General features: G+C 39.1%; 1 protein-coding gene across 3 annotated transcripts in view; it reads left to right on the plus strand.

The window, feature by feature from the left end:
* The first annotated feature begins 1,245 nt into the window (after positions 1-1,245).
* The window catches only part of UXS1 (UDP-glucuronate decarboxylase 1), a 51,952-nt gene continuing 33,871 nt past the window's right edge, over positions 1,246-19,326 (plus strand). The window contains exons 1-6 of one of the 3 annotated variants that reach the window (XM_035894390.1): positions 1,246-1,269; positions 3,551-3,578; positions 6,426-6,474; positions 8,529-8,572; positions 13,782-13,842; positions 18,581-18,761. In XM_035894390.1, coding sequence (XP_035750283.1) covers positions 3,574-3,578; positions 6,426-6,474; positions 8,529-8,572; positions 13,782-13,842; positions 18,581-18,761 — 340 coding nt within the window. In that variant the 5' untranslated portion in view covers positions 1,246-1,269; positions 3,551-3,573. Of the gene's footprint in view, positions 1,270-3,550; positions 3,579-6,425; positions 6,475-8,528; positions 8,573-13,781; positions 13,843-16,537; positions 16,772-18,580; positions 18,762-19,326 lie in introns of those variants that run through there. The other 2 variants (XM_035894391.1, XM_035894389.1) reach the window with 2 other exon arrangements.

Genomic DNA, 19,326 nt, shown 5'->3' on the forward strand with positions numbered 1-19,326 from the left:
AAAGTGTATAGTCTGTGGAAGTGATTAATGCCTCTGATGTATTTTTAATCTTCATGGTACTTGCAATTAATCCTTGCAGAAAAGCTACAATAAAAATGACTGTTCTCATTATTTTATGGAAGGGATGCAGAGGGGAAAAAACATCCCGGAACAGAGAGAGTCAAAATAGGACTACACCTTTCTCCTACAGGCCATTAAACCAGGCTTTCATGTGTCTCCAAACAATCCACGTATCCTGATGTCTTCCCTAATGTCAATTTATTATTACCTTAATCAGTCATTGGGTGAGGTTTACAAATAGTCTTTGAGAAAGTAAGAGGAACCTCTATTTCTTCTCTCTTGTAGGTGAGTGTCTTAATTGTTTGGTTACAAGTCATGTTTCTGTCTGTCTAATCCAATTAATCATGAATTCGTCCCTTGCACAGAGTTTCAGTAGATGGCAGGAAGACTCTGTCCATGCATGCTCTTTAGTTGGATGAATAGGAAGTTCTCATAGAGTAAGTACTGTGTGTGGCTGTGGGAGCTAAGGGTGTTAAATCTCTAAGGTTTGAGAATTGGCATAGGAGACTGTTATTCTGGATGAATACCTCTTGGCTTAAAAGATTTGATTTTAGAGTTGGAATTTTTTTAATTGTATTTTTTTAAGACTGGTTTTTACAGTGAGGTGCTTAATTATGTTAGTGTTTGCTCAAATTGGGTCCATAGGAGTCTGATGCTTTTGAAAACTGGTATGGAAGCTTTTTTAACCATCCACATGTCTGCAGCTTTTGATGCCTGAACTTGGTGGGCCTGTCAAGGGGTTTTATGGTGCCTGTGGGGGTTTTCATCTTGGATTTAGGCTTGTGATTCTGCATCATCCTGCTTGTGGATTTGGGCCTGCTTGCCTTCATATGTTTCCATCGTTCTTGCCTGAATGTCAGACTGGCCTCGGCATAACCGTTAGGGCAAGGAAGCAACAAGTCGAGGAAATTCTCTGTAAGCCATAGTCATGCTGCTGGTTCTGTGGCTGTGTAATCCCGTTCTATGAACAATTATGCTGTGCATTTAGAAAAAAATCCAACAAAACCTTAATTCCACTGTAGTGGAAAACCTTACCTCTGATCCCTTCAACCTTGATGTAAGCTGTATGTGAACACACAGTAGCCAAAGAGAGCCTCCTTGGAATTGTGCATTCAGAAGTCTTTGTGAGGGCAGTACGTTCGAACGAGTTTCGGTGGCACCTCTCTGCATGTGAGAGAGACTTCAGGGTTCTTCAGATCCCTCCATAAGGTATTTCCTATGTGGTTCATTTTGCAGTTGCATTCTTTTTTTGCAATGGTACAAAAATAATGTTTCCTAGAAGTTTAATGGAAGGTGGTCTACTACTACAGAACTGGGATATCAAGCATAGTGTTTCTGGAAGTACACGAATGCCTTTCTGAGCTCCCCTTCCCTGCTGTGGGCACCGAGCACGCAGAGTTAACATGTTTTCTTTTAGGAAGCCGGTTTCTTGTATGCAATGTAGTGGCACTGTCTTTGCAACAAAACTGGCAGGGTGGTATTTGTGGTGCAGCTGGCGACTCATTTTTTTCATCAATTCCTGCTTCACCAACTAAGCCCAGATGTTTCCTGCCACCGCGTAAACAATACGTTATGCTATTTGTATGGGTTTCTGTAGCCCAGAAAAACAACTGATTGTAAGTGTAGCTGAGTAACGTATAACTTGAGAATTCTGTACCTGTAGTTCCCAATTAATGTTATCATAAATAATTCTAAAATCCTAGCTGGAGGGTAAATAACTTGAATTGAACGTAGTGCTCAACACTGTATCCCTTTTTCCCCAAAGAGAATTTACTTCAATATAAAATCCACAGTGTTTTTTAAACTCAGTTGGATTTTATTGATCATCTGTTCTGCTTACTATAAAGCTTCCTTATCTTTTCCCCAGAAGATGACAGAGGTTTTATGGTACCACCACAGATATCACAGTGCCCTCCTACAGTTTGTTTGATAGTCTGTCATGGATTCATTTGGGTTATTCTTTGAATTACTCAGCAGCACTCAGTAGTTAAAAACAGTATCTTTGCCATCCCCTGAAGGATGGAACAGTGACTGCATTACTGCATCCTTACTCATGTCCTCCCCACTCCTCTTTCCCGGGTATGTTTCCTTTTTTTCTCTTGCCTGGAAGGTGCCTGTGACTGTAGCAGCATTTTTTTAATTGTTTTTGTGATTCTGTAACACCTCATCATCTGCTTGAGATCAGTAACTAATAACATGAAAATGTATGTGCAGAGCCTGAATCTAGGCAAAATACTTCATTACCTGCTACTTGAGACCCGAAGCACAGCTTACAAATACTGAGGATGCTACAGAAGCTTTCTATACGTTTGTTAATACTGCATATAGGCTGCTACTCCTTCTTAAAACCCAGTGTAATTTGGATCCTTAGGTTGAGCCTTGTCTCTTAAAGAGCAATTGCAGAATGATTTTTCCGGCGATATTCTGAGTGTGTTTCCTGTGTTGCTTATTGGTGCAGAGTCCCTTATGTAACTGTCCCCTATTAATTAACCTTGTTTGTCTTGACGATCTGAAGTTGTCAACTCTATAGTGTAGCCTGGTTTATGGCTCCTCATTTTTTCTCTTTAAACTACATCCTGTGTCCTAATTGGCAGCTAAAAGGAAAAATCAGTATTCTGATAGTCTTCATGTAATCAGTTAAACCCTGAACAGTTTCAGATGATTTTTTTTTCTAGTTGAAAATAAATTGGGCAGATGAATCTTTTTGTGAACACCAACTTATACATGTTTGCTGTGCTATTTTATACTGCGGTTTGTCTTCCTCAAAACTTTTTTCCATACAAAGAGTGTAATAAATGATTTTTGTTTGCTTAGTGAGCCATTTAGTTACATTGCTTAGGTACCTTTTGTACCTGCATCAGAATATATACATATTTAGAGACAGAATTCACATGTGCACAAACACTTGCTACCTTTAATGCAGGTAGTGGCACCTCTTTGGACTGGTTCAGCTATGGTCTGTAGCCACCAGTCTTTTTACTCATGTCAGCCTGCAGTTTCCAGTTCATGTGGTTCAGGTCTACAGAACTCCTTTCTTGCTCTTGCCATTTTTTTTCAATATCCCTAATAAACAAGTCTGGAGCTCTGGTTTGTTTTATCTGTGTGTGGTGTCAAATTTTAGTTCAGAGAATTCTTGTACATTCTCTTTATGTAATATACTGTGGGGATAATGATCAGATAAGTGTATCTGCTGATTTACTAGTCAGGTAATTCCAGGCGTGCACTGGAATAGTCTAATCAGTCCTTTTTTTATTGAATGACTGGATTTTCCTACTTTTTTTTATAGTCTTGTGTAATTTAACCAGAATTTCTCCCATACTCTTAAACTGTGTTCTAGTCGCTTGGTGTGTGTATACATATCATGTATGTAACTTGTTTCGGTGATTTGTGATTAATATACTTAATGTTGTTTTAAATTCCTGATGATAGGAAAATGACCTCATGTACTGTTGTATGACACTGTAATGTTCTCTCTTTTCTTATTTTCCAGCTGTATGGGGAAACTTCGTCAATATGAGGTAACATATATAAATTTTGCATTGAATATCCTTACCTAAAATAAAATTAACTTACCTTTCCCATTCAACACATATCATTTGTATATCACATAGGGAGACAGTAGAACTGCACCTCACTCTGTTGTTTGGGTGGTTGCTAAGCAGCTGATACCATTTTTTAAATATAAGGTGTTCAGTCTCAGAAAGGGTTCTAAGTCTGCAGCAAATCTCGCCCAGGATATTACTCTCACTTTAGCATCTGCCTTCCTTTACACAGATTTATCTTTTGATTTTGGAGAAGTTTTCAGGCAAGTTGTTTGGCATAGCTGGGCACATAGGGTTTTGGATTCTACTTTTCCTCAGCCCAGATCTGACCATATCTCAGTGACAATACAGGCTTAAACACTGAAGAGCAGCAGATCCTCCATAATTATGTTTCTGTACTAAGAATTAGAAATGTGGTTTTGAGGTGTTTGCCTCCTCCACAGTTAATTGGGGGAGAATCAGATGGCTCAACTGCTGAAAAGCAAAAAAAAATCCTGCCCTGTCCCCGAGAATGTTTGCCCTTGCAAGTAGGAAGGCACAGCATGGGCATGCAAAACATGCTGATTTTCACAGCATTTCTGCTTGCATGTGAATGTTTGTCCTCTGGGAAAATTCACCAAGACGACACAACTGAAGAAGATGAAGAGAACATGGGGACGGTCTGTTCCCTATGACAAAGTGTTGTGCATAGAGGACAAAATATTTCACCATGTTGTTTTGCTAGTAAAGGGGTTTGGTACTCTGTTGCCATGCTTAGCAGCAGAGACTAAAGAAAGTTTGAGACAAAGCAGGAAAAATAATGAATTTTCTGTGAGCTCCGATGCACCCAGAACAGCTTACCCTGGGATCTGTTCCTGCCCTGAGCTGTCCACATTACTTCTCTGGGAGTTTCCTCCCCTTGCCACAAAGTGTTCAGCTGTTAGGCGAACAGCTGCTGAGCTGCTGCAGCTTGCAGATGGAGATACCATTTAGATTACCGTGTTATTGTGACCAGCAAACTGTGACAGTTTAGCAGCTGTTAACGTGAGCAGCTGAGCATTTCCAAAGGAAGGGCAAGAACCTCAGAGAGGGGTTTGAGGGGGGCAAGTGGGCGTGGGATCCACTGTGTTCATTCCCTGATAAGCTGTCCTTACAAATTCTACCGCTAGCTGCATCTGACTTCTTATTTGAAGTGTCCGTTACAGAGCTGTTGAGGGAGAAAACTCATTTCTGAAGGTCTGATATTGGTCCTCAGCCAGTAAGATTGTCTTTGTTAGGAGGAAGAGCTCATTAAAAACTAAACTGCAGAGTGCTAGTCCTTAGGTTTCGGGATTTGTGAATAAACAATAGTAGTAACTATTTTTGAGGGAACCTTTCATTCTGAGAGCTCTTCCCAAGTTTTCCTTGCTCATTTAGCAGAGAGAAAGGGCTAGGTATTCCACAGATTGTTTGCCTAGCTTTTTGTCCATTTCTGTTATTTGGAAAAACATTTGAAAAATTCACAAGAATGACTTAATATTGTTTCCTTGTAGTAAATTCGTACTATGCTAACTGGAGGGTTTCTATTTGCCACTATTGCAATAAATTACAATTTGTTGTGAGAAGATGGTTCAGGGTCTGTGTGTCTTAGTCTAGGAATTTACTGCATTCTTTACTGATACGACAAAAAGGATCTGGTCAATAAGATTTCTGCCTCAGTAATAGGCTGAACTGACTTTTTATAGTAAGAGTTTTAGAGAGGAATATGAAGGGAATCGTTGCTCTAACTTCTAACAGTGTGTTGTATGTATATCTGCTTAACAAAGGATCTTCTGTTTCCCTAGGTGTAATGACTTCAGGTCCCAAGTAAAGGAGCTCTGTTTTATTTGAAAGAACTCCATTTTATGTTGGATACCCATGAATCATCTAGTATGCAAAAACTTACTACTGTAAGATAAATAATTCCCTTTTCAGAAGGTTTAATTGAAAAAAAAAATTATGCAAACTTAAGGAAAATCTCACAGACTAGATGCAAGAAGTAACATTTAAAAATACGTATTCTACACTTGTAGAAGTTTACTCAAAGAATGCACACAACTAACTGAGATACTTTACACAGTTAGATGCTAAGTAAGACCACACAGATTTGTGTGAGATGCCAACTTCTTAGACAGTACTGTTTTCACAAGTTATCTTGACATCCTTCAGTGTATAAGCTTGGCTTCATTTTGAACAAGTAGCATTTTGTGTGCTAAGTCAGTATTGCCCATCTCTTAAGATGATCGCTTAAGACAAGTTTTGGTATAGGTTTTTTCTTTAAAGTTCAAAGTCAAAGCTAGACACGTTTGCCCTTCTCTCTCTTTGATTAAAATTGCAGTTACAGTTGTAGCATTAAGGGATAACGTTTTGTTTAGCATACTTGTAGCGTACAGTAACAGAGACCCTCAAAAAGACATCTTAGGTATTTGCATAGTGAAGCTACACTCCGAAACATTTCTGCTGACCCTACTTTAGTGCTGTGATTAGACACTTTTCTACAATGAAGTTAATTTTCTCTGTAAAATGAATGTAATTTTTATTTTTATTATTCTTTCCTATGGGTTTAGTTCAGTTTCTGCCAAACTTGGTGACAGGACAGGTTGCCCAAAGAGGTAGTGGAGGCCCCGTCCCTCCACTGGATGGGGCTGATTCTGTGATTTCAATGGGAATGGACCATCCACTTTCATTTGCTCTGAGTATGTCTTTGAAATAATGCTAACTTGGGATGCTTTGAAGATACTGTTTTAACAGGAAGAGCATGGTGCAGGTGCAGTGGAGCAACTATTGCTTATGTATGAGTTATGTTTTTTCTTTTCTTGCCAACAGGTCTCTTCAAGACAATGGGGATCAGAAGGTGGAAAGTAAAATAGAGGAGGTTAGTTTGCTAATAGTTGTAGTCTGTTATGTTTTGAGGACTCCATTTTACTCATTTCATACTGAAAGGGTATATTTAGTTCTATCTCATTACTCTCCATTCTACTAAAACCATTCAAAGTATTGGATTTGTGTCTGTACATAAGTTTTTGAACTGGTCTTCACTATAGTGGTGTTTCTAACATAGATCTGTGACTCTTCCCTCTTTATTTTTTTCCTCTAAACCTTTCTTGAAAGTAATAGCTCTGCTGTCTCATTTGCTGCAGACTGTGGTAGAGTCCTCCTGAGAACTGGTTTTGTTACTGAATGAAGGATATACACATATTCTTCCATCTGTCACTCTTACAAAATGTTAAGTATTTGTAAGTTTCATTGGAAATGTGAAACCTCCCAAAAATGCTTTGCTTTTTTCTTAACTAATGAACAAAGGTAGTCGTGTCTGTGGTCAGGGATGGTGTGCAGTACCAATGCTTTAAGCACAAGTCCTGGCAATTTCTGGAGTAGACATGCATATTGAACACAGTGGTGGTTCTGAACTTCTGTATTAATACCTCTGAATTTCCATTTCAACTTCAGTTTGTTATGAAATATTAAGAATGTGTGAAACAGATCTTTCTCCAGATGTTTTTAGACTTCCAGCCTAATAACATTAAAACCAGGAATTTAATAGATACAAAGGTCTTTGAGGTCAAACCCCTCTATTCCTTGTGTGGGTGTGTGTCACCATACTAACATAGTCTGGTCTGCCTGGTGTCTTGTATTCCAACAGGTTTATATAGCAATCGTTCCTCTGGACGCAGTGAGAAGCCCACTGAAATTGCTTAAAATCAATGGAAAGACTGTTCTTAGTTTGTGTGTTTTGCATTCCCCTCTTTTTTTCTTTTTTTTTTTTAAGTTTTGATAAACATTGCAACAAGCATTCTGAAAATCCCAGTTGTTTAAGAATGGTCAAATGCTTGAAATTCATTGGGTAGATCAGTTACTGTAAGGTCTGAGAAGCTGAGCGTTTCTGGGTCATGGTTTTAAATAAGCTTTAGTTATACAGTATCTTGAACCATCAGAATAACTGTTTCAAGAACTATTTGTTGCTCCACAGAGCTAGATATTTAATGAATATAAATGACAGTACTGTTTCCTCTTAACATGAATATGCAGCTTGTCTCAGTTCATGAAGTTCCTGAATTGTCTAGCTCTAACCATAAATGTTTGTACAAAAAAACTTAATGGTGGTTGGTGATGTGTTGCTATATAGTACCATTTCAAGTGATAACCCTCAGATACCTTTCAACTTATGATGGTCCTAGATGGTAAATTTTGTGACAAGGTTTGAATAAACTTAAAAACAAGAGTTCAGGGACTTGTTGAAATTTGGTAGGACACTTAGAAATTTGGGTCCTGTGATAAAGAACCTGAAACTGATGCAGACTTAAGTGATACTCTCTTTCAAAAACGCAAACAGAAGTCTTAGTAACTACATTTTCTGACAAATTTCCTTTTAATATTTTTTAAAAGCCTAGATATACCCTTGAATCATGATGTAAAACATACCTTAGATTTTTAAACATGATGTTTCTTTAACATACCATGTTCTGAGAAAATTATAGCCTTTGCACTGGAGCTAATGCCTCTGTGTACTCTTAAATATATTTATCTGCTGTCTACTTAAATAGTTCAGGTTTTACTGACTGTCCTGTTGCGCTTTGACAACCTCAGACAAGTTGCTTGTGACTTCACTTTGCCAAATAGGAATCACAACATTGGATGTTCTTATCAACAAGGCTATGGTACTCATAGCCTTGAGGTGTTTTGTTTTCAGTGGTAAGCTAAGGGAATTCACACTGTACTGTCTGATTTGATTTTTGGTGAAAAAGGTTCAAGGATTTTTTCACATAAAGGATGCTTTAAGATGCAAGTTTCTTGGAGCGTCTTCAGTGAAGCTGTTCATAGGAGACTGTTTGCCATGATTTTTGCTCTAAAGTAACTTCCTATATGCTTGTTTTGTGATGTTAGTCTTGTTCTATTCTTCAAAGATTAAATATTATTCCTTTATTTTAGGCTGTTGCACCTCTAAGGGAGAAAATCAAAGATCTAGAAAAAAGGTACGTGTCTCTTGCTAAATTTGGGAAGCAGTTAAAGAGCACAGTTTCTGTTCTGTAGTGGTCAATTCTGTAGTTGTAGGCTTGAGAGAAATCTGAATACCCTCAGTACCTTTGGATTTTTATCATATCTAAGTGAGGATGGGGCCTTGAATGCTGGAAGACGTTAATGCTTAAGGTATTCAGGTTGATTAATCCCATTAAAGTAAACTGGGAGTGCCGGATTTTTGTAAAGTTCAAATCCTGTCGAGGAATTTGCCGGTTTGGGTACAGCTGGTGAATGAATTACCATGGTTTAGTAAATTCAGCCCAGGTGTGTGCTAAAACATACTGGTTTCAACTTCGAGACTGAAAATGTGCTTTCCTTCACATTTTCCCCACTTGTGATCAGTTACCATGGTTCAGCTAACGTACAGTGATTTGCTTGTGAATCTTGGTCTGTGCGTGTGCTTTGGATGAGCCAGGCTGACTCGCTTCTCTCAGGATTTGTAAGGGAATGTGATGGATTAAACTGGATGATGCAACTGAAGAAAAGAAGACAAGCTTTTACAGCTGCAGATATTGAAATATGTGCTGTTGTTCCACAAGCACCCTAAATTGACATAGTTGTTTAAAAAAAAAAAAAAATCGAAGCCTGATCTGTTTTTCCCTGGCTGCTTGTGTCCACCCTGTAACATTGTTTCCTCACTTTTATGCCAGCAGAACCACTGGAGTGCTGACAGTAAGCTGGATGGGAAAACCAGACATTTCAGTCTCTTTGCAAATAACTGCCTCGTTCCCCAGCCTGGTTGCCTTTCTGCCAGATCAGTTCTCCCATCTGAGCGCCCTAATGGGCAGATGCTTTTCGTCACAAAATAAGGCCTGGAAAACGGGTGGGAATTGTCAGCTCTGACAAGGACAGTGCTGCTTTTGACAGTGGTACTGTTTCACAGGTGGCACTGTTGATGTCCCAAGCAAACAGCTAGCTGAGAATGCTGTATTACAAAGGGCTAAGTCTGGACTTACCCAAGCAGTACCAGTAAGCTTGGATGGTTATGTATGGCATACTGTGTGCTGTTCCTCTGGAGAGGGGGGCAGAATCCCATTGCTCTTAGCCAGAGGTATGCTCGACACCTTCAGTGTTTTGAGTGATTTGAGTTTTGTCTTGCCAATGAGCAATTGCCCCTTGTCCTCCCACCCCTCCCGTGCTGTTAAAAAAATAAAAAAAAAAAGTCAGTTCTGTGCTTTTACAATTGATTTGAAAGATTCAGTGACATGCCACGTGCAATTTATTTTAGTAAGAATACTGATCTGATTGCCCATCTCTTAATAGGTGTGAACTTCATGGATTGAACTAGGCAGTATATTGGCAACATGAAACAAACTGCAGACTGTGTCACCTGTAGTAGTGCATATGATACTACCATACCAGTTATAATGGTCAAATTATAAAGATTTTATGTTCAGGTGAAATTTTTGATGTCCTGCCTCTGTTCAGTTGACTTATTTACTCTTTATATCAGTATATCTTCAGCTTCAGTTGTTGGCAATTCAGGTATTTCCTTCTGCCGTTCACAGAGGACCTTTGTGGGAGGATATCTCTTAGCTCTTTTTTTTTTTTATAATTGTTATATTTTTCCAAATGAGCAATGAGGTTTTGGGTGGAACCATTAAGTAAAGACTTCTCCTAGGAGCCATCTAAATACTCTTTTCTTTTTGAGTAGTGTTTGCAGTGTATTGATGAGTCTTCTTTCAGATGTCTAGCAATGAGGAAAAAGAATCAAAATATTTTTTTGCCTCTGTATGAGCTGATCTGGGAATTACACTTTCACAAAATGTGGGCTTGTGGGCTCTTATGACCCATATCAAAATATGGGCTCTTACTGTTGTTGAGTTTTTCAAATATTGTAGCCATTTATCTCTGCTGGTTCAACTGCATGTGGGTTGTTGCAATTAATAATTTTTGAATTATACATCTATGTAAAGTGACAGTAAATAACTACTCACTGTCAGATGCCTGAAGGCTGATGCTGCTTGCAAAGCTCACTTTCTAATGTCAATGTTTTTTTTTACCTCATAAGCTGATAAAACCTGAAAGCAAGCCATCATCATGCATTTGGGAAGCAAGAAAGACAAGAATTCCTTAATGCTAGTCTTATGACAAGAGATTGTTTAACTGAAGCTAAAGTTGGAAAGTTTTTATTACTAATTTGCACAGCAAAAACATTGCCATGTAGTCATCAAAGCAAGCATTAGGTCAAGATAAACTCAACATTGTTGCTAAAAGATGAACATTCAGCTGGATCAGTTCTAGACTCCTGCCTATTGTCTCTAAGGGGGACAACCAGAAGATCAGGCCCAGTCAACATGGGTTTATGAAAGACAGATCCTGCTTGACTAACCTGATCTCCTTCTATGACAAGGTGACCCGCTTAGTGGACGAGGGAAAGGCTGCGGATGTTGTCTACCTGGACTTTAGTAAAGCCTTTAACACTGTTTCCCACATTCTGCTTGAGAAACTGAATGCCCATGGCCTAGACAGGCATACTCTTTGCTCGATTAAAAACTGGTTGGATGGCTGGGCCCAAAGACTGGTGGCGAATGAAGTTAAATCCAATTGGAGGCCAATCACAAGTGGTGTTCCCCAGGGCTCAGTTTTGGGGCCAGTTCTGTTTAACATTTTTATCAGCAACCTGGACAAGGGGATTGAGTGCACCCTCAGTAAGTTTGCAGATGACACTTAAGCTGGGTGAAAGTGTTGATCTGCTTGAGGGTAGGAAGGCTCTGCAGAGGGATCTGGACAGGCTGGATCCATGGGCCGAGGACGATTGCATGAGGTTTAACAAGGTCAAGTGCCGGGTCCTGCACTTGGGTCACAGCAACCCCATGCAACACTTCAGACTTGGGGAAGAGTGGCTGGAAGGCTGCCTGGCAGAGAGGCATCAGGGGTACTGATTGACAGCTGGCTGAATATGAGCCCGCAGTGTGCCCAGGTGGACAAGAGGGCCGACAGCATCTTGGCTTGTGTCAGAAATAGCGTGGCCAGCAGGAGTAGGGAAGTCATCCTTTCCCTGTACCCAGTACTGGTGAGGCCGCACCTCGAATACTGTGGTCAGTTTTGGGCCGCTCAGTTCAAGAAGGACATTGAGCATGTCCAGAGAAGGTCAGCGAAGCTGGTGAGGGGTCTGGAGCACAAGTCATATCAGGAGTGGCTGAGGGAACTGGGGTTCGGTCTCTACAACTGCCTGGCAGGAGGGTGTAGCAAGATGGGTTTTGGTCTCTTCTCCCTGGTAACAGGCAATAAGATGAGAGGAAGTGTCCTCAAGTTGTGCCGGGGGAGGTTTAGGTTGGATACTGGGGAAAATTTCTTCACCAAAAAGGTTGTCAGGCACTGGAACAGGCTGCCCGGGGAAGTGGTTGAATCCCTATCCCTGGAGGTATTTAAAAGATAGGTAGACGAGGTGCTTAGGGACATGGTTTAGAAGTGGACAGGTACTGTTGGACTCAGTCTTAAAGGTCTTTTCCAACCAAATGATTCTATGATTCCAGCTGGTGTAATGAAAGGAGCAAAAATGGTTGGAAGATCCCTTTGGCAGCAGTATTGCTCCATGCTGGATTAATGTGACCTTAAAGTAGGATCTTAAAAATGGAGGAGACTGACTTTTAGCTTGGCATCAAGTTATTTGGCATTTCACTTTTTTTTTTTAAACTCCATAAGCCTCTTGTTGTTATTGGTGGATTTACCTTTTCTCTCACAGGAAGGCTGTGTTTCACATGTCTGCACTATACTTAGACACTGCTGTTTCTCGTTGCTTCTCGGCTTAAATCAAAGAAACAGCATTACCGTTAGTGACCTGTGTGGTGATAAAGGCAAGTGTAGGTAGTTTCTCATTTCAGTCTTCCTGTATAGGTAGCATTGGAAGTTTGTGCTGCCATATTTCCCTTATCCAGGAAACCAAAGATGTCTTGCACTCTGGGATGAAAAGTTGACACAGAAGCATCTGTGTTTTGCCTCTGAAGAATTCCAGTTGAGCCAGTACTGCAGGTTAGAAGCAGAGGAGGTGCTTCAAGATCAGAGGTGTAGGGTCAGTTCAGTCAGAGTGTATTTGTGAGTAGATGAAAATGTAATCTTGGTGTGAAGTCTTGGCATATATACTTCCTGTGTGCTACATCCAACTGCATCTCTAGCATGTGGACTTACTGGTGGAGAAGAGTAACTGTCCTTTGATTTCTGTCCGGTGTCACACTGATACTTAGTTAAGAAAAACCTGAGCTATTAAAATATTCCCAAGACTACAATGCTAATTAGTGAAATAAATAAATAAAATACACACCTTCTTTCACACCTTCCTTTTGAGGAGTTTGTTGCTGTATGTAGAATGCATGCCAGTGGGGGGAGAAAGAAGCAATATAATTCCATGTCCATTAAATCATTTTAAGGTTCTAAGCATCAGTTTTAAGCTTGAGAGAGTGCTGAAGATTTATATGTCACATGATTTTATTTTAGGATGTTTTAGTTTTGATTAAATTCCTGTGCAAAAGAATTAAAGCAAAAGTAGCTTGAAGACCATCAAAACAATGGCAGTCTAGCTATTTCTGAGAACAAAATTAGGATTAGCTTTTATCCCAAGTAAGTTCTCTGGTAAAAATTGTTGAATTATCTTAAAAAGAGTTTCTTCCACATTCTGATTGTAACCTTTACATTGATTACTGTGAAACTGTAAGGAGAATTAAAACTGTATGTTGTAAACATCATGTTGAAACTTTAAGGAGAAATGTTTGAAGTCAATGCGGTAAGTCAAAACAACTTGTTTTCTTTTCCAGAACTTTTAAGAATGTAGTTTGCTTTTTATAACTTTAAAAAAAAAAAAAAGTCCAATCGCTGCTCGTGTTTTACTGTTTTATTCTCTTGTGATGGCATGCCTGGCACCAGTTCTGCTCTCAAAAGATAGAAGTCAAGCGATTCATTCTAGAAAATCAGTTAAGCAGAAATTTTAAAAGCACTTTTTGCAGATTAATTTTGATATTTCTCAGTGCTTTTACAAAGCATAGGCATTTTCTCATGTTGGCCCAGAACCTTCTTTAGAAAAAAGGACTAAACATGCCCATAGCAGAACTTTAAGAATGGGAGGTTGTCAGAGTAGTTTTTCATATTTTAAAGACAGGTATGTGAAAGAAGAAGTGAGGCTGAAACTTACATAGTTTTTCTTCTTTGTTTTGAAATGTTCTGTAGTTTCACTCAGAAATACCCACCGGTGAAATTTTTATCGGAAAAGGATCGTAAAAGAATCCTGGTAAGTTGGTATTTACTCAGGGGTTGGTTTTGGGAAATAAAAAAAATTCTGTGGAATGTAATCAGTCTTAGAGGATTAATTAAAGACATGAGCAGGAATAAAATAAGCTACCTTGCATGTCATATGTGCACAGGGTTTAGAGTAGTACTTCACTTACTCTGTGTTGATGTTCTCAAACTCAGCAAATGGATAACACACTTGGGCTCTGGTTTGGAGGTTTGACTTGCCAGTTAAGCTACTGTTTTCTACTTGTAACATCTCAGGACTGCATTGCCAAAGGGTCTTTTCATCTTGTGCTCCAAATGGCTTAAGCTTGCAGAGACTGGGAAACTTTTTAGGTACGTCTTGACAGAAAGCTTGTGTCACTGATTTGGACAAAATCTAGTCATAAGGCTAGAAAAGTAGCTGCTCTGCAGCACTGTTAAGAAGGAGCAGTTAATTAGACTGAGGGAGAGTTCATCTCGGTTAACTTCTGTGTTGTTTCTGGTGTTTTGAAGCATCACGAGTGTTTTAGGGGTGAAGACGAAGGCAGGTTTAGTCGGGACAAGTAGTTGTCCAAGGCATTCTTAAGCTCAGCAAATTGTGCTGCAACATCAGCTTTCCAGTTTTGTCTAAAACCACTTCTGAAGTTAGCTGTGTCCTGATTTTTTTCTTGTTTCTGTCTGACCTGGGGAGAAAAATATCCCCACATTTTAAAGATGCAGAGAAAGTATAGCTACGTAAAATGTGTAAATATAGAGGTATGAGTTTCTGCCTCTGTAGCGGAGGGTGGTGTCTGAGACAAATCCCTGCTTCAAAATTTTGAAGAAAAACACTGAAAAGATGCAATTAAAACCAAATTTTGGTTTTACTGCTTTATTAGACGATCATCTTCTCTGCTACTGCAAAACTTCATAAAGAATAAATTATCAAATTAGTTTAGTTCTTCAGTGTTATTCTGTCATTTTTATGATGGCCTGAAAGGAGACAGAGCTGTAGGATCCCTGTTCTCTTGTTGAATGTGGAAGGTACACTGAGGAAAACATCAGAGAGGGTCTTAATTCTGAAAATTCCCAGTTGTGTGCTCATGTGTCCCAAGTTTAGTAAAGTTACCTTTTTTACAAGCAAGAAGGTACTTTCAAGAAACGTATCGGTATAAGCTCTTAATAGGCTATAGAGCTTTTAATATTAACTTTTAAACTTTGCCTCTTAAAGATACCGGATATTTTGAAGTCTGTTGCTTCAACAGTGATGGCAAGTAGTTGGAATAGGAGTGTTTTCTGGTGATCTGGAGGCGAATAGCTCTTTGGTGTCCGTATTATCTCTACAAAAGAAGAAAGGTGGCCAAAAGGATTAATGAGTTGTTCAGTCATTTCTTCTCTGTCATGCTTGGGGACTAGTTCAGTGGTAACTCAGATGGGCTTTTACAAGCCTTCTGCCTGTGTGGGCAGTTCTGTTCTGTTAGAATGTCACTGTCATAAGCCTACAGGAAAAATGTTCTTTAGAGTAGCTGATGTCAGTGTATTGAGGACTCGGGTAGACCTTGCATGACACTTGGAAGTTTCTCAGGATTAAACACAAGAATCGGCAAGCCAAGTGAGCTTTGTTAGATGATTTGCTTCATGTTTTGTTGATACTGCATCTTTTCCTGGAATCCATTACAAATTCTGATTTTTGTCTGAATGCAGTCTCCGCAGTGCTGACCGGGTCAGACAGCAGTTCTAGCAGTTATTTTTTTATTACATGGCATCTGTTTGGAGATGTGCTAGTAGGGGTGGTATTTCAGCTGAGACTAGACACTCTGGCACTTTTCAAAAGAACTCAAGTCTTTGTCCAGTTGTGCATGGTTTATCTACTTGCTCAGTTCCCTGAAGTGTCTGGGCCACAGGCTTTCCTATGCAAGAGAAGGAATTCTGTTAACATTATGGATGATAGTGTTGACATTGGTTCAATCTGTTGTGTGTTTTTTTCTGAACTGAATGTGGTAGACAAATGAAAGCAGAAAATAATAAAAAAAATCATTTCCATATGGGACATTAGATGTTTTGAATCTGACTGCAGACAGCAGAAATTAACCCATCTAGCAAAGCCACAAACTTTTAAGTGCCTCTAGTGGAGGAAATTATCAGTAATGTTTGTGCCTTTTAGTAGATGCTGAAGTTACCAAGCCATATTGGCACTCCTAAGTAATTAAATATTTTTATTAATGATGTCTTATTAAAAATGCCTATTTAAGCCCCAGATGCTGGTGCTTCAATTCTGATATGGAAATGATTCACATACAGTGTATGATTTTGTAGATTAATATGTCATTGTGATTTGCAAGAAGTCATATTTAGAAATGAAGAATATTGACCTTGGTTTTATGAGGGTTTACAGGAAGGTTATACAGAGAGCTTCCGTGATAAATCATCTTTTTTTTTTTAATGTAGCCTCAAGTAATGATACAAAAATTAATTTACATAGTTGTTTACTTTTCCAGGGGAAATTCAGCTCCTTTTCCAAGTAGTTTTTTATCTAATACCTATGGAAGTGATATGTTAATAAAGCTAACATAGATTTAACATAAAAACTAGTTACAGATTTAAGGTAATTGGAAACCTTTTTCTGGACAAAATTGGTTTGTGCTTTTTTTTTTTTCTTGCTTGCATATAGCATAGAAGAGTGCTGTAAGCAGTGCTTGGTTTGGTTTATGTTTTTCTCCAAAAGGAAAATGGGGATGAAGACGCCTTCTTTTTCTGCATTAAAGACATATTGCAAGCATCAAGTTTTTCTTCTCTGGAATCCTGGAAGTAGAAGTAGCAGCAGGGGATTTCCTTGGGCCTCAGTTGAATTAATAGGTTCGGGTCATCTACAGAAAACTTTTGTCCTGCTCACCACAAAAAGGCACAACTCTTGGAACATTCAGCAAGGCTGCAGCTTGCTTCCAAGTCAGGATAAGCTTATGGCAGTAGGTTTTCCATGCGTATTATTTTTCCCTTGGTAAGCGGTGGCACCTGGCAGAGGGCTGTTCTCCCTCAGTTACTACCCTTCTTCTTTCCTTGTTCACAGCATTCTTCCAGAAACCTGTTCTTCCCTCCTGTTTGTTCCGGAATAGTGGGACCCCTGAGATTATCTCTATTTTTTCAGAAAGGGCTTCTTCTGAATCCTCTTTCTCCTTCAGGTTTGCCAAGGAACTAAATCACATACTATATCTGCTACAAGGAAGCCCTGATAAACCCAAAAGAATACTAGATAGACCAAGTAAATGATTCTTTTATTTATTGGTACTTACAATGTCTTTGACATGCTGATGGCCCTGAATTTTTAAGAAGAAAACCAAATGTGAGAATACAAGAAGGGGACATTAAAGTTTTTACAGAAGACAATGCATGTAGTTATCTTTTTTTTCCTTTTCAGTTTTTGATAGCTTTCTATTTGCCTTTGTCTTTCCTGTTGTGTTTTTGGTTTTGTTTTTTTTTAAATTCTTCTAATCTGGCTTTTTTCAATAGTGGATGGGGAGGATAAATGTTTAGAGTTTGACTAGCCCAAAGGGAAAGAACTTCAGGCATCTACATCCTTCTCCATGCAGCGCTTTTTCATTGTGGCACATCATTTATTCATTATATTCCTGCTTGATGGTTTCACCATGTCCTTTTGCTGTTGATTAGTTGTCACGGCAGCTGAAGAATGGAGATCAGCTGAATCACTTCCAAAATGTGAATTTGATTATGCAGTCATACAATTTAGCTGATGCCACACAGGGCTTTTACAAGTCCCTTCATTCTTTGAGTGGTGGTCCGTCATGTCTTTGTACGTTCTTGAAAACAGCTTATGAAGTGCAGAGAAGGTGATTTCTTCCATAGGTATGTCTGTGTCGCACACCTTGCAGCTCTACTTACTGCATTGACTGCTTCAGTACTGAGTTAGTGATTTTTTTTCTTTGTTTACTGTTAAAGACTGGGATGCAGAAAGAGGAAAGATAAAGAACTTCCTTGCTTCTACGTCTGCAATGGAACAAGAGTACAAGTTTTAAAATATTTTATTTCTGCCTATTTCTTTGCAGTAAAACATTGTAATGTTTCCAAGACAGGCAAATGCAAAGATGTTGAAGCTAATGGTATGAGAGACTGAAAACAGAATGATAGGATGTGTGCTATGGATGCATTGAAACACAAAAGGAATAATTTTGGTTTTAGCAGATATTTCAAAAGAGAGATCTTCAAAGACTTGCTTTCGTCTAGGAATATGCTTCCTTCCTTCCCTCTGCGAAGGGTGAAAGAATTTGTAATACTTAGAACACCTAACATGTCTTCCATTTAAACCAAACAAAAGCTGTATTTGACGTTTCTGATATTACAAGTCTTCCACAAAAATGACATGGCATTCTGTCATCTCTTTTCTGAGAAATGAGAATCGCAGAGAATTCTCCTCTTACCTTTTGGGGTCTTTTTAGGCTTTGCTGTCTCATAAAAGGGCACAATCCAATTTGAAGGAAAAAAAAAAAAAAGGAAAAAATCTCATCTGAAAAAGAGATTTTGATAATGTGAATGGTTAGCAGAACTTCTAGCCTGACAGTGATGAAACGTGTCAAGCATCTCTCTTGAAATTTTCAACACTGTAAATACTGGATTAAAAAAATTAGGCATGGAAATGGAGTTGTTTCCCCTGGGGTAAGGAAAGATCTGAAAGCTACTGTTCTTCTGTCTTCATGTTTGTAGACTTTGTCTGGTGTTTCTGTAAAAAGAAAAAGAAATTTATACCAACTGTCCTAACGCAGATAACTGGAGGAGCAGGGTTTGTGGGTTCTCATCTTACTGACAAACTAATGATGGATGGCCATGAGGTTACAGTTGTGGACAACTTCTTTACGGGCAGGAAAAGAAATGTGGAGCACTGGATTGGTCATGAGAACTTCGAACTGATAAATCATGATGTCGTTGAGCCCCTGTACATTGAAGGTGAGTAGTCTCTGCTTTGGTATCTGCACTTTGTTGTGCTTTACCCTCGTAAGTATGTATGTCTGTAAAGAAATAAAATTTATTTTGACTTCTGGATTGGTCTACCTAATACCTGTATTCTTTGTTTATTATTAGTCTAACTTCTTTGACCCGTGTGGGGTGAAAGGTTCAGAGCACTTTCGTCTTTAAAATGAGTTCTTCCTTTCTGAGTCAGTCTGTCTGTCCCATCCATTGTCCCACGTCCCTGTGCCTGCACAGGCTTACGCACACAGCAGAGTCTGTAGTCTAGAAATGTCATGAACTGAGAAGTTTAATTCAGGGCTGCAATTACACTAGGTGGCATACATCCTGCGACTGCACATGGTCAGTTGAAAGGAGAATAAGCTCTTTCAAAGGGCAAGTCAGCTTATTTTCCTTAGTTGCCTTATGTGTCTTCTATGGAAAACATTGCTCCTACCTTAGGTGCAAGCATTCCACAGCCTGTAGAACAGGAAAATGAAAGCACTGAATTTCCCCAGGTTTTTGGTTTTTTTGTGGGTTTTTTTTTGGGGGGGGGGGGGGGGGG

This window comes from Egretta garzetta, unplaced genomic scaffold (genome assembly GCF_000687185.1).
Source record: "Egretta garzetta isolate BGI_Z169 unplaced genomic scaffold, ASM68718v1 scaffold5, whole genome shotgun sequence".
NCBI lineage: Eukaryota > Metazoa > Chordata > Aves > Pelecaniformes > Ardeidae > Egretta > Egretta garzetta.